This window comes from Halichoerus grypus, chromosome 10 (genome assembly GCF_964656455.1).
Source record: "Halichoerus grypus chromosome 10, mHalGry1.hap1.1, whole genome shotgun sequence".
Classification (NCBI taxonomy): domain Eukaryota; kingdom Metazoa; phylum Chordata; class Mammalia; order Carnivora; family Phocidae; genus Halichoerus; species Halichoerus grypus.
Window position 1 is genome coordinate 79,921,888 of NC_135721.1, and position 15,884 is coordinate 79,937,771.

General features: G+C 49.8%; 1 protein-coding gene across 4 annotated transcripts in view; it reads right to left on the reverse strand.

The window, feature by feature from the left end:
• The window catches only part of SH3RF3 (SH3 domain containing ring finger 3), a 379,200-nt gene that overhangs the window by 95,130 nt on the left and 268,186 nt on the right, over positions 1 to 15,884 (reverse strand). For all 4 annotated transcript variants that reach the window (XM_078056676.1, XM_036110329.2, XM_078056678.1 and 1 more), the window contains exon 5: positions 10,872 to 10,951. In XM_078056676.1, the coding sequence (XP_077912802.1) occupies positions 10,872 to 10,951 (80 nt within the window). The remainder of the gene's footprint in view (positions 1 to 10,871; positions 10,952 to 15,884) is intronic.

Genomic DNA, 15,884 nt, shown 5'->3' on the forward strand with positions numbered 1-15,884 from the left:
GAATACTATATCCAGCTAGGCTGTCACTGAAAATAGAAGGAGAGATTAAAAGCTTCCAGGACAAATAAAAACTAAAGGCATTTGCAAACACCAAACCAGCCCTACAAGAAATATTGAAAGGGGTCCTCTAAGCGAAGAGAGAGCCTAAAAGCAACATAGACCAGAAAGGAACACAGACAATATACAGTAACAGTCACCTTACAGGCAATACAATGGCACTAAATTCATATCTTTCAATAGTTACCCTGAATGTAAATGGGCTTAATGCCCCAATCAAAAGACACAGGCTATCAGATTGGATTAAAAAACAAGACCCATCGATATGCTGTCTGCAAGAGACTCATTTTAGACCCAAAGACAACCCCAGACTGAAAGTGAGGGGGTGGAAAACCATTTACCATGCTAATGAACATTAAAAGAAAGCTGGAGGGGCAATCCTTATATCAGACAAATTAGATTTTAAACCAAAGACTGTAATAAGAGATGAGGAAGGACGCTATATCCTACTTAAAGGGTCTATCCAACAAGAAGATCTAACAATTGTAAATATCTATGCCCCTAACATGGGAGCAGCCAATTATATAAGCCAATTAATAACAAAAGCAAAGAAACACATCGACAACAATACAGTAATAGTGGGGAACTTTAACACCCCCCTCACTGAAATGGACAGATCATCTAAGCAAAAGATCAACAAGGAAATAAAGACTTTAAATGACACACTGGACCAAATGGACTTCACAGACATATTCAGAACATTCCATCCCAAAGTAATGGAATACACATTCTTCTCTAGTGCCCATGGAACATTCTCCAGAATAGATCACATCTTAGGTCACAAATCAGGTCTCAACCAGTACCAAAAGATTGGGATCATTCCCTGCATATCTTCAGACCACAATGCTTTGAAACTAGAACTCAATCACAAGAGGAAAGTCGGAAAGAACTCAAGTACATGGAGGCTAAAGAGCATCCTACTAAAGAATGAATGGGTCAACCAGAAAATTAAAGAAGAATTAAAAAAATTCATGGAAACATGTGAAAATGAAAACAAAACTGTTCAAAATCTTTGGGATGCAGCAAAGGCAGTCCTAAGAGGAAAGTATTTAGCAATACAAGCCTGTCTCAAGAAACAAGAAAGGTCTCAAGCACACAACCTAACCCTACACCTAAAGGAGCTAGAGAAAAAACAGCAAATAAAGCCTAACCCAGCAGGAGAAGAGAAATAATAAAGATCAGAGCAGAAATCAATGAAATAGAAACCAAAAGAATAGTAGAACAGATCAACAAAACTAGGAGCTGGTTGTTTGAAAGAATTAACAAGATTGATAAACCCCTGGCCAGACTTATCAAAAAGAAAAGAGAAATGACCCAAATCAACAAAATCATGAATGAAAGAGGAGAGATCACAACCAACACCAAAGAAATACAAACAATTATAAGAACATATTATGAGCAACTCTATGCCAGCAAATTAGATAATCTGGAAGAAATGGATGCATTCCTAGAGAGGTATCAACTACCAAAATTGAACCAGGAAGAAATAGAAAACCTGAACAGACCTATAACCACTAAGGAAATTGAAGCACTCATCAAAAATCTCCCCACAAACAAAAGCCCAGGGCCAGATGACTTCCCAGGGGAATTCTACCAAACATTTAAAAGAGAATTAATACCTATTCTTCTGAAACTGTTCCAAAAAATTGAAATGGAAGGAAAACTTCCAAACTCGTTTTTTGAGGCCACCATTACCTTGATCCCAAAACCAGACAAAGACCCCATCAAAAAGGAGAATTACAGACCAATATCCTTGATGAACATGGATGCAAAAATTCTCACCAAAATACTAGCCAATAAGATCCAACAGTACATTAAAAGGGTTATTCACCACGACCAAGTTGGATTTATCCCTGGGCTGCAAGGTTGGTTCAACATACACAAATCAATCAATGTGATACAATACATTAACAAAAGAAAGAACAAGAACCATATGATCCTCTCAATAGATGCAGAAAAAGCATTTGACAAAGTACAGCATCCTTTCTTGATCAAAACTCTTCAGACTATAGGGATAGAGGGTACATACCTCAATATCATAAAAGCCATCTATGAAAAACCCACAGCAAATATCATTCTCAATGGGGAAAAACTGAGAGCTTTCCCCCTAAGGTCAGGAACACGGCAGGGATGTCCACTATCACCATGCTATCCAACATAGTATTAGAAGTCCTAGCCACAGCAATCAGACAACAAAAAGAAATCAAAGGCATCCAAATCGGCAAAGAAGAAGTCAAACTCTCACTCTTTGCAGATGATATGATACTTTATGTGGAAAACCCAAAAGACTCCACCCCAAAACTGCTAGAACTCATACAGGAATTCAGTAAAGTGGCAGGATAGAAAATCAATGCGCAGAAGTCAGTGGCATTCCTATACACCAACAACAAGACAGAAGAAAGAGAAATTAAGGAGTTGGTCCCATTTACAATTGCACCCAAAACCATAAGATACCTAGGAATAAATCTAACCAAAGAGGCAAAGGATCTGTACTCAGAAAACTATAAAATACTCATGAAAGAAATTGAGGAAGACACAAAGAAATGGAAAAACGTTCCATGCTCATGGATTGGAAGAACAAATATTGTGAAGATGTCAATGCTACCTAGAGCAATCTACACATTTAATGCAATCCCTATCAAAATACCATCCTCTTTTTTCAGAGAAATGGAACAAATGATCCTAAAATTTGTATGGAAGCAGAAAAGTCCCCGAATATCCAGAGGAATATTGAAAAAGTAAAGCAAAGCTGGTGGCATCACAATTCCGGACTTCCAGCTCTATTACAAAGCTGTCATCAACAAGACAGTATGGTACTGGCACAAAAACAGACACATAGATCAATGGAACAGAATAGAGAGCCCAGAAATGGACCCTCAACTCTATGGTCAACTCATCTTCAACAAAACGGGAAAGAATGTCCAATGGAAAAAAGACAGTCTCTTCAACAAATGGTGTTGGGAAAATTGGACAGCCACATGCAGAAGAATGAAACTGGACCATTCCCTTACACCACACACAAAAATAGACTCAAAATGGTTGAAAGACCTCAATGTGAGGCAGGAGTCCATCAGAATCTTAAAGGAGAACACAGGCAGCAACCTCTTCGACCTCAGCCACAGCAACTTCTTCCTAGAAACATTGCCAAAGGCAAGGGAAGCAAGGGCAAAAATGAACTATTGGGACTTCATCAAGAGAAAAAGCTTCTTTACAGCAAAGGAAATAGTGGACAAAACCAAGACAATTGAGAGAATGGGAGGAGATATTTGCAAATGACATATCAGATAAAGGACTAGTATCCAAGATCTAGAAAGAACTTATCAAACTCAACACCCAAAAAAACAAATAATCCAGTCAAGAAATGGGCAGAAGACATGAACAGACATTTCTCCAAAGAAGACAGCCAAATGGCCAACAGACACATGAAAAAGTGTTCAACATCTCTCAGCATCAGGGAAATCCAAATCAAAACCTCAATGAGATACCACCTCACACCAGTCAGAATGGCTAAAATTAACAAGTCAGGAAAGGACAGATGTTGGCGGGGATGCGGAGAAGGGGGAACCCTCCTGCACTGTTGGTGGGAATGTAAGCTGGGGCAGCCACTCTGGAAAACAGTATGGAGGTTCCTTAAAAAGTTGAAAATAGAGCTACCCTACGACCCAGCTATTGCACTACTGGATATTTACCCCAAAGATACAAATGTAGGGATCCGAAGCGGTAAGTGCACCCTGATGTTTATAGCAGCAATGTCCACAACAGCCAAACTGTGGAAAGAGCCAAGATGTCCATCGACAGATGAATGGATAAAGAAGAGGTGGTATATATATACAATGGAATATTATGCAGCCAACAAAAGGAATGAGATCTTGCCATTTGCAACGATGTGGATGGAACTGGAGGGTATTATGCTGAGTGAAATAAGCAACCAGAGAAAGTCATGTATCATATGACCTCACTGATATGAGGAATTCTTAATCTCAGGAAACAAACTGAGGGTTGCTGGAGTGGTGGGGGGTGGGAGGGATGGGGTGGCTGGGTGATAGACACTGGGGAGTGTATGTGCTATGGTGAGTGCTGTGAATTGTGTAAGACTGTTGAATCACAGACCTGTACCTCTGAAACAAATAATACATTATATGTTAAAAAAAAAAGAAGGTAGCAGGAAGGGAAGAATGAAGGAGGGGAAATCGGAGGGGTAGACGAACCATGAGAGACTATGGACTCTGAGAAACAAACTGAGGGTTCTAGAGGGGAGGGGGGTGGGGGGACGGGTTAGCCTGGTGATGGGTATTAAAGAGGGCACGTACTGCATGGAGCACTGGGTATTATACACAAACAATGAATCATGGAACACTACATCAAAAACTAATCATGTAATGTATGGTGATTAACATAATAAAATAAAATGAAGAATATAAAAAAAAAGAAAGTTAATTGTCTTTTGGGAAGGAGCCGATTATCTTTCCCTCAACATTTGAAGATCCCCATGCCATTTAACAGAACAAAGACTTTGCATTCACTTCTCAGCACAAAAGGGGAGTTTCCATCCTCCCCATCAAAACAAAAATGAAAAAAAAAAAAAAAAGATTTTTTACATCATGGGCCTCAAGCCATCCTGCTTAAGACTTTTCTGTCAGAAAAGTCTTCAAACTTCCATTTTTATTTTAGATGAACACAGACATGATTCCTGATGGCCAAAGCAGGAAAAAAAGCAACCTGGAGGCGAACGTGGCTAAACAGGGCTGCACGGTCTGTCCGACTCGGCTAAGTGTGCGGGCCCGCAGAGCCCCCGAGCGGGGCACCGGCGCCCTCCCCACAGCCCGCGGTTGCATGTCTGGCACAGGACCTGCTGAGAGTTGGCGTCCCTGCGGTCAGTTTGCGAAGAGGCAGACTGGGATCTTGCACTACATCGTGCCTCCTCACATGGGAGGTCTGGGTTCTCAGCAGCGGGAAGCCGGTATTTCCTTCCCAGTTTCTGGTATTCCACTCATTCAACGCTCAGTGGACAGACGCCTCTGGGGTGCTGACAGAAGGTGTCATTTCCAGGGAGGCCACCACCTCCAAGGGATGACACGCCCCTCTTCCTCAAAACATGTCTCTAAACTCTCAACTGCACCTCAAAAACTGTAACTGTACCTTTTGTATAAGCTGCTGACGTCTGGGCACCCTAAGAACAGTCGTGCAGAGCTCCACCCCCAGCACGGGTGCCTGGGCCACCAGCTACAGCTGGACAGGGCAGAAGGGCAGGGGAGTGGCGTTTGCCAGGCGCCAACCTCTCCCAGGGTCTTGCCTAAGCCCCACGTGAGCTCTGAGGCTGGGCTGACCCCTCAGCTCACAGCTGAGGAAAGGAAGGCTCAGAAACGTTGAGGGTGTGTGTTTCTGCGGCGGCTTGGAAGCAGGTGGGGCTCTGTGGCCACAGGCACAGGGCGGGGCGCCGCCAGAGGCCGTGCCAGAGGCTGGCAGGCCCTGCTGAGGTGGCAGGGCCAGGCTGCATTCTGGGGCCAGGGAGCCCCTGTGGCCACCGCATCCGGAGGTGCTGCCCCGGTCTGCACCGGGGCACTGATGCGCGTGCTCTCTTCATCTCTATTTCTAATTTGTTCTGTTGACGAGTAATCTCTCCCTGGTCTCAATATTTCTTTTCTTTTCTTTTTTTTTTTTTGCCAAGCCAAAGCCACATGCCTACCTCACGCCATGACTGGCTTTCTTGTTTTTATTTTTATTTTTTTTTTAAGAATCCACCTATTTATTTGTCAGAGAGAGAGGGAACACAAGCAGGGGGAGTGGCAGGCAGAGGGTGAAGCAGACTTCCGCAGAGCAGGGAGGCTGATGCGGGGCTCGATCCCACACCCCTGGGATCATGACCTGAGCTGAAGGCAGCCGCCCAACCGAGCCACCCAGGCGCCCCTGGTCTCAATATTTCAAGTCTGGCCTCTAGGTGTGCGTTGCTGGGGGAACTGGAATGTAAATAAATCTGACTTCACCTTGAAAAATCTCTGCCCCTCCCACTTATTTTTCCTTTGGGTGCCTCAGAAAAAAGCAGAAGCAGATGGCTCTGTGGGCCATTTTTCTGCACATGGCGCCTGCAGATCCGGCCCGAGGCTCGTGCTGGGGAGGGGCGGCTGGCCCGGGGTGGGGGGATTTGTCATTCGGCATCTGCATCTGCTTTCTTTAGGGACGACCCCTCGTGAATGGCGGATGGCCCCGCCCACTGTCAGCCAGACGCGCGGGACAACCACGGCAGTGCCACCTCATGGCTCCCTCTCCATCCGAGTCCCCTCCGCTGCGCGCAGCCAGAACAGCCTTGCTGAGGGTCTCTGAGCGAGCTGGGCAGCCCCGTCGGTGCTCAGAGCTGCAGGCAGTCCTCACGGAGCCTGCAGGGGCCCCGCGGGCCTGGCACGAAAGAGGTCGCACCCGTATGGTCCTCATCCTCACGGTTCCCAGGGCTCAAGCTCACTTTTCATTCCTTCAAAAGCCCTCTTCAGCTCAACACAGACTTCCACAGATGGCTCAGGGTCATCTCAGAAACATGTGTGGGTCAGGCGCGGACTGCTCCTGCAGGCCCAGAAGTCACTTCACACACAAGGTTGGTACTAAAAATACCTTACTTAAGGCAATACTAGGAGAATGTGTCTCAGAGAGCCTTCTTCCCCACCATCCTGTAGGCTATACGGGGCTTTCAGGTTATAAGGTGCTCCCTCCTCCAGTCTGAAGCAGTCCTGCGAGTGTGAGCCCAGGGGGGAAGGTCAGGCCCCAGACTGACGGCGCACACATGGAAGCAACTGTCAGCTGTGGCCACTCAGCCTGGCATCATGCACTGTCTGCTTTTACCAGCAGCCTACTGGATATCTCCAAGGACACCATCACTCACCCGTATTACTTGCTCATTTCTATAGCAAGATGTTCACTTGTGTTAATTATCTACAGTTTTCTTCAGCTCTAATCAAGGAATGAATTGAAGTATTTTAGTGCCTTCATTAATTTCACACCTTTTCTCCTCTATATGATGGCTTGCTCATGTTTCTTCTAGAATAAGTAAAAGATTCTTTTCAATTATTCCTGTGAAGTGATCTGCTCCTGCTTTTCTGGTTACCAGGGTCACACCAGCTCAGGTTAGCAAGACACATGCCCACTCATACCATTTGATGGATGTCTACAGAATGACGGCCAGGTGCAGCCAGGTGGTGGAGGAGCCTGCCCCAGGAGCATCCACTCTGGGGAAGGGGGAGACAGCATAGGTGCATGTCAGGGTCTGCTTAGGATGCTATGGAGTCAGCAGGGGCACCATCCATGCTCAGAAAGCCACGTAAGTCCCCCTGTAGGAGGTGGCAGCTGAGCTGGGGAGGTGTGAGCCAATGCAGGGTTGCAGATGAGGCTGACTATGGGTGCACGTGCTCAGAGGGGGAGAACAGGGAGTGTCTGGGGAAATCTCATGAAGCCATGGAGTGGCCAGCCCTTCACCCAGGACTTCCAGTCTGCAGGCAGCCCCACTCCCTGTGCCCCACCCTCCCAGGCTTTCTTGGCTCCCATGAAGAGACTCCCAGACCTCGCAGGTGGCATGCAAGTAGTCACACACTTCAGGAGGCTCTTGGTTTCCCCCCAGGGATAAACTGTACCCATCTGTCTGTGGAAGTTTCCTTCCCAGATGGCAAGCTGCGCTCAGGTCCCTGAGTGAGCCCACAGCTCTGCCCGCCCTTGGCTCACAGGTACGCAGACCTGCAGGCACTGGGACAAACGGGGAGCAGCAGTCTGGCTTGTGTCAGCCCCCCCGACACTGTTTCTGCTCCTCCTCCAGCATGAGAGAGTCCTCAGCAGCGCATCCAAGGGGCTGGGCCAGACTGGGGTGAGACTCTGGAGCTGGTTCAGCCCTCTCCCTCGCCTGGCCCTCCGCTCTGCCCGCCCCTTTGGTCCTCATCCCATCTGGCTCTGAGATGCCTGCGGAGGAGAGGAGGTGAGAATTCAGCCCCCAGCCTGAGCGGTGGCCTACTCAGAAGCATACTGGAACGCCGTAGCCCTTCCAGAGGGACCTTCCCTGACCCGTTTCTGTCCCTGGGAGGCATGGCGGGTCATGAGGATGAAGGGCAGTGAGCCCAATAGCCAGGGGTGGACTTGGGGTGGCGTTCCAACACTGCAGAAGTTAGCAGGGAGGGCACGGACTCTGCAGATCTGAAGACCAGCAGCCGCCTCCATGCACTGGGTGGGCGAACAGACCCCCTTTCTGTGTTTCAGGGCTACCGGGTCCCTAGGAAGCCCGTGCCAGCAGACACCTTTATACGCTAGGAGAAGGACGTAAGAACATCCTGCTACTGAAGGCGGACCTGAGGGGTCTGGCCTTTTAATCATGTGGGCTCGCCACCCAGGCACAGGACCTGAGCCGTGGCGGTGAAACCCGCGGACTATGAGGATGACTGAATGAGGGCCTGTGGGCAGGACCGCAGCACTGACTGACCTCAGCCCAGCACTGTGGGGCGCTCCCCGAGGCCCCGGGGTCACTCCTATTTGCAAACTCCTGGCTCACAGCAGCACGCTTGTTGCTGCAGCTGTTTCTGGGAAGGCAGCACTTCTCACGTTCAAGCTCAAACTTCTGAAAGTGACTTTTGTATGGTTTTGGGTAGGACAGTCAGATAAAGAGCAACCATACTCCCCCCACAGATACCTGTCACCGGCACATGTGGGACAGCTAACTTGTTGGAGCTAAAGAGGATGGGCAAGTGGTCAGGCTAGTCCCCTGCTTGATGGGCTGATGAAGTCAGCCTCATCTTCTCCTCCCTGGGAACAAAATAAAAAATGTGATTTCAAAGGTCATGCTCTCAAAATGGATCATGCGGAATGCTGTACATGGTGTCCCCCGCCCTGGGGCTTGTTACACGGCAGAAACAGCCACAGAGAGCACATGTTTAACTCTCAACAGCCAGTCCCGGTCACGCTGGCCACGACTCATCTGCTGCTCAGATGGCCACTGTCACCAGTAGTCACATGCCTGCCAAAATACTTATCTTTTCAACGACATTATCTGACACATAAGTCTCCCTTCTGTTACTCAAATGAAAATCTCCACCCAAATGGGGGTTCCGTGCTCTGGGGAGAGGCAGATAAGGAGCGGGCAGAGGTCTGGGAACTACAGTGGCCTCCTCACGTCCCAGGGCAGAGCAGGGACAGGAGAAAGAGGTCATTCCATACTCTATACCAAATTAAAGAGCCTCCACAACATGGAAGGTCTGGGCATGGTTGAGGCCTCCAGTATGTATTCACAATACTCTTGGACTGTATTAATAACCTTCGGGTCTCAAAGACAGAGTAGCCCTCTTGGTGGCTGACCTGATGTGTAAGAGCTGGAGGCTTTGGGCTGATACCAGAAGCCCTTTGCACCCAGGATGGGGAAGGCTTTCGCCATCAGAACAAGGAAAAAGTTACTGAGAGCCTGTGTGCCAGGCATTCATGTGGGGGGACCCCAAAATGAAACACCTGGGCCTTGTCTTTGAAGAGCTCACTCTGTCCTGCCTCTCATTTGGGCAACCAAAATAGGGCCTAATGGTCTCCTGTGGATGCTGGTCTACTTCCTCAGGGATAGGGTCCTGCATCCAGTTCTTCAAGAAGAGCAAGGCTATCACTACCCATCCTTCCCTGTGTTGCTCCTTGGCCCCCAGGTTTGAGTGGAAGCCTTTGGAGCTTATCAGGACACCAGGTCAGAAGAGAGCATCTTCTGTCCAGTGTTGGTGAAAACTTGAATGGCAGCCTAAAGACACCTAAAGGTAGCTTACTAATCTATATTCCCTTCAGGAAGCTAGGTAAAAAATAGGCAAGTCTTAATTTCCTCTTGTTTAGTTGGTTGTAGAAATAACGCAATCAGCAGTGGGCAGATAAAGAAAGATGCTCAGGGATTTCCTATCTGCCACCAAATAAAGACAAACATTTCAGCTGGGTGTAAAAAGGTAGGTGAAAATTTGCTGGTATATTTAAGCTTCTAGGAAACCTTCTAAAGCTTGGCAACTTGCTTTTTCAAAAGGAATTTTTTTTTTTTTTTTCTGTTTGCTTTTGTTTTTCGCTTGGAATTTCTGTTCTGCAACAGTGCAGGTTCTAAGTGTCCCTTTGACCTGCACTAAAGCTGTGGAACGTTCTACTTTGCCATATTGTTTGCCAAATTCATATTCTCCACCTCAAAACATTCATTCAAGTAACTGAGCTCATTGCCAAATAAAAGAGTAGAAGGCAGTCTAATTTTTCAGAACACCATTTAAATGGAGAATTTTTAAACTGCACGTAGCTCTTAAGAGCTGTAATTTAACAAGAGCAAATTTTCTAAACAAGATAAGCATCTCGCTTCCTGGCAATGATTCATCTGGTTATATTTGGGGATGATATGCAGCTGCTATGATATAAGCTGCCATAACTGTAGGCCAGTCATGGCTCTGAAACAGGGAGCTACTTCTGAGCACTTGGTAACTAGCTACTGTCCCAGGCTGGCGAGACCGCCTGCCGCTCTGGCCCCCGTGCCCCCCCCACCTCCTCACGGGCCTCCGGGATCTTCTCTGGGCTATGGCTGGTCTGCTCCTGACTGGCCAGCGCCTGTGCCACCAAATATTTGGAATATTTCCCCTTCTTACAAATGTCCTGGGGACAGTGACGTTGAAAGAAGCTGCTAGACTTTTGTTTTCCACACTCTCTTGTCAGCAGTATTAGTGGATGCACATAACTAAACTAATTTGTTGGTAACAAATCAGGAAATCCTACAGGAACCATATGTGTACATGCTAGCAGAGGTGGGAGGGAGGTGCCGAAGGCACAGGACCCCAGAAACATAAATGGCAGCTCACACGTTGAGGGGCAGCTGGACTTTGGGAGCTGTGCCTTGCTGTTCAGCTGCTGGGGCAGGTCCGGCCGAGGAAGAGGAGTCCTGGAAACAGACAAGAGGAGACAGGAGTGAGTCGACAGGAGGCCCCTGCCCCAGAGAAGAGAAAGGCAACGTCAGGCTGGAGGCCAGAGGCACCTGTTTTCTCCTCACCGGCCTCATCTTCCAGCCTTCAAAACCCTCAGGTCCCACCTGCCTGGGTTGTTTGTTAATAACATTTTTTTTTCAGCCCGTTGGAGGAGCTTGGTGGCCACGGACACCTGTCCTGAAGCAGCTTCCAAGTGCCTCCCAGGAACGGCTCAGATAGTCACTCTTTGGGCCTGGGTCTGGGTTGGTCAGCATCACACTGTGTTTAACCTAGAAGAAGGCAGTGTGGGGAGACCTGTTTTTATTCTTAGAACTTGAATTAATTATTCTTGCATTTGTCAAAGAAGACCCAGACAAAACCTTTCATGTGACAAAGCACAAGCTTATGTAAAGGCTGCATTTCCAGGAGCTGAAGATTAACCCCTAAGGAAAACTGGTCCTGTGGCAGTGACCGAGGGGCAGGTGCTGGAGAGCAAGCATTATGCAGGGAGACTGCTGGAGGAGTGGTCTACTTGGAGGTGCTTCCCACTAAGCCTGTGGTGCATGTTAAACTGGCCAAGGGAAGTGGTCAAGGGCCAAGCAGAGGGATCTGGGCCCCATGATGATCTCGCTGAGGTGATTTTTGCACAGGGAATCCTGCAGACCCAGCCGTAAGGGGCGACACTGTCCCCAGCCCCTCACCACCTGCCTTGCCTGTCCTGCCCCAGCCCTCCCCAGGGCAGCACCCTTCTTCTTGGGCAGAGGTATTTTATGCCACAGTGAGTTGAACTATGCCCCCCCCTCCCAAAGAGATGCCTAAGCCATAGTCCCTGATATCTGTGAAGGTGGCCTTGTTTGGAATAAGAGTTTTTGCAAATAAGGTAGATATCCTGAGATGAGATCACCCTTGATTACAGTGGGCCCTAATTCTGGTGACAAGTGTCCTTCTAAGAGACAGAAGAGGAGAACAGAGACACCCAGAGGGGAAGAAAGGCTGTGCGAAGACAGAGGCTGAGACAGGTGTGATGCAAGGGATCTGGGCAGCCAGAAGCTGGGAGATTCTCCTTTGGCCTCCAGAAGCAACCAACCCTGCCAACACCTTGATTTCAGACTTCTGACCTAAGAACTGATAGAGAATAACTTCCTGGTGCTTTGAGCACCCCCCCCCCCGTTTGTGGTAGTTACAGCAGCCTCAGAGATGGGGATGTCTAGGGGTGTCTGGAGGAGGGTGGGATCCATACCCCTCAAAGCCAAGGGAGCCAGGGGTCTCCTTCCTTCCTCGAGGGTCTGTTTTAGGCTCCCCAACAAGGGACGGGACAGGGATCCTGGAGGGAACTGGATCCAGATGAGCAGGGAGCCAGGCAGGCTTGAGCAGAAGCCTCAGGAGCTGCTGGTGCCTTGGCAGAGGCAGGTGGGGGAGTGGGCTGCTGGGGGGCTTCCCATGGCTCTGACTAGCAAAGATGCACATGGCACCACGGGTAGTCCTCAGGAGGGTGAAGGTCACCAGAAGCAGAAATCACAAAGATGGAATGAGAGATACACCTGGCACGTGCCCCAGGCAGGCAGAACCACCCTACAACGCAAGCGACCATCATACCCCTTTCTTGCTTGTGTGGAGGGTTGAGGGGGCCATTTCTCACCAACTCACTGACCAGTTCTGACCATGCTCAGCTGATGAGCTCTATGTGCTACCGGCAGCCCTTGCTAGGCAGTCAGCTTCCCTCCTCCACCAGACCAGGAAAGGTGCCAGAGACCACAGCACATCCACACCTCTGAGAAGTCAGAAAGTCTACTTCTTGTTCTTTGGACAATGGGATGCCTGGCAGAATGAGAATGTGCAAGCAGGAGCGTAACATCCCTTGTCTCCCAGGCAACTCCAAGTCTGACAGGAACTCCTACTCCTGGGAGAGAGAACTTTGATTTTCAAAGGCAGCCCCTTCATGGATTGTGTCCCTGTGGCTGATACACAGGTGTCATGTTTCCAGAGTGCTGCTTGGGAGCTAGGCTGAACAGAGAGAGACTTCTTGCTTGCTCATCATGCCAGCCCTCTGCCAGAGGGAGACGGAGACCACAAAGGCTCAGGATTGTTTCCCTTCAGGACAGTTGCCAGTGGAGTTCACCACAGCACCACAGACCTTCAGGCAGGGACCAGAGGGCCCTCCACGGGTGTGGCCACCTGGCTCCGGGTCCCCCCGGGGTATGGAGGACCCACAGCTCTCCTTGAATGGCCATGGGAGAAAGGTTAGGGCCCTTCGTTCACTCCCTAGAACAGGAGTGGGGCGGGGGGGGGGGTAGGCAGATGGTGGTGAGCAGACACCAGAGGTGGTCAGCAGATGTTAGTGAGCGACATCACAACTGGTGAGTTAATGGGAAATGCACCCTCTCGCCCCTCCATGCAGGGAAGACAGTGTGTGATGGGCAACCAAGTTGTAGGGCTGTTGTGCCCGGAAGGGGCCTGTTCTTGGTGCTCACTGACCTCAGCTGACTGTCAGGACCAGCTCAGGGCACAAACACAGCCTCTGACCCCAGTGTGGGGCTCACACCACAGGGGACAAGCTTTGCACCTGTCACAATAGAGGCAGGGCCATAAGAACATACCACAGGGACGTCGTGGGGCCGGGGCCGGAGAGGGCCTCTGTGAGCCGCAGGCCGGCGTGTTAGGTGCGGGGCCGAGGGTCGGCTGGGTGAGGGAGGTGCAGAGGCCTGCCCGGCAAAAGCTGGGAGAAGCAAGCTCGGCATGCTTGAAAAACTGGGAAGAGAGGAAAGGCTGGAGGAGGGACAAGGGGCAAACACCCAAGGGCTGCAGAGCCAGGCAGTTCATGGCTCCCTGGGCTGCCGTGCGGGTTCTGGTCTTTACCTTGAGGGCAGAGAGAGGCCCTGGAAGGTGGTGGGAGAAAGGCGGAGGTGAGACCAGACCCACGTCTTACAGGGGCACCACGACGTGGCAGAGCAACCGGCCCGAGCCACAGGCCCAGGGAAGCGAGTGTTTCCAAGGGGAAGCCGCGTCCTCAGCCACACTGACTGCTGCTGACCAAGGCCAAGGAAGCTGAAGGGCAGGAGGATCCCTTCAATACGGGGGTGCGGGCATGCCCAGGATGCTTACAGAGCGGGCGGTTGTTGCTGTTGGATGACCAAGGTGGTTCATGCTCCCTGACCCCGCTTCCCAGGACACACAAATGACATGGGTCTGGTAGGACTCACATTCCCTGCAGCCGAAACCAAGAGGCGGACGCTTAACCAACTGAGCCACCCAGGCGCCTCCCCCCTTTTTAAAGGTTTTTCATCATTTTAATATCAAGTGACTATGGTTTTCTGATACATTTTCAAAGTAATATAAAAAGAATAACGGCTCAATTATTTGAGGTCTGTTTTAAGATCACACTGGTTGACGGTGATTCCATGCTTCCCTGGACTGTACCCATGCCATCTTTGTGGCGATGCCAGGAGCGGACAAGAGAGGACCCTGGGGATGACCCTTCAGATCGGCCACCAGGCGACTGCTGGCAGCAGTACGTGGGCAGAGGGCAATCAGCTGGGCACCAGGAGCCACAGGGACACATGGTAACTGGCTTAGACAGAGGCCAAAGCCATGACCCTGCTTTCATCAGGATTCCTCCTGTCCAAATAAACTCTCCTGAAACAGCCAACCAGTCCAAACCACTGACCCAGTGTGGGGACTGCTCGGAGTCTTCTATGCCTGTAGGGCGGCCTGCCTGGGGGCTCTACTCCCCAGTGTCCTTGAGCAGGTCAGGCCTCAATCCAGCAGGAGGCAACAATGTATGTGGCCAGGGGAGACAGAGAAGATTGATTTCCATCTGCCAGGCAGGGGTGGGGGGCGGGAGGCTGGCTGAGACCGTGGGCTGGGCCCGAGCTTGTGGCATTAGGGCTCCAGACCCCATCTTCACTGGCATCTGCCAACTCCCGGGGACCAAACAAAGGACGCTCTATGTGGCAAAGTGTCAGGAGGCTCAGGGAGGACTAGGGGGTTGCCTGGGCACATGGAGCCACCTGAGACACAGGACTGCACCTAAATAAAGCCAGAGGGGAGGGGCCTTCTGACAGCTTTGCTGGAAACCTGGCCTCCCATTGAAACTTGGTGTGTCTAATGCTAGAAAGCAAATATGTGAGACTGCATAGCAAACCATTACTTGGAGTTGCAGAGGAGCAGCAGAGAGAGATCACACTTGTGAAAACGTTTTTCTCAAAGGTCAAGATGGAGAGTATCGAGGACTAATGCTCAACAGAGTGTGTGTTCCTGTCTTGCTCCTCTGTGCAATGCAATGCAGAGCCCAAGGCAACAGGCCTTTCAGGGCGTCTGCTGAGTAGTGGCTACGCCAGGCCGGGCTCTGTCCTCATGGACATAAAAACCAAAAAGTGTGACTCTCTGATCAAGATGGGGTTTCCATCCATCCTACTCTGAATCAGATCTTCATTTTTGTTACTATCAGTAGGAGCTGATAAGAAATGTTGCTGGGGCCAAGGGGTAGATGCGTGAACCCCGCTGACTGCTGGGCTGTGGACAACTGAGGACCACACACCCAGTGGAGCAGAATGTAACCGATGAGATCTTGGGGCCTCTTGAGGAGCCCCAAGAGGCAGCTGGGCTGCTGCTACCTGCTGGCAGGTATCACAGCAAGAAAGGGCTCTCCTTTAAGTGATTTTGATTAAAAATTCATGAGCACAGTGCATCCCACTGGGTTCCCTATCATCAGCATCCTGCCAGGGCCTGGGAGGCATGCTACACCCTTAAGAAATTGCTCCTAGAACACATGGGACAAGCGAAGTTTAGTTTGAGACCGATTTAATGCAACACGAGGGTGTCTTGTGCCTCTTGCCCTCCAGCTCTGACCACACTGGATGGGGCTTTCTGGGCCTTGGGACTGAGGCTTGTTTCCTCCTAGCCAAGAGCCAC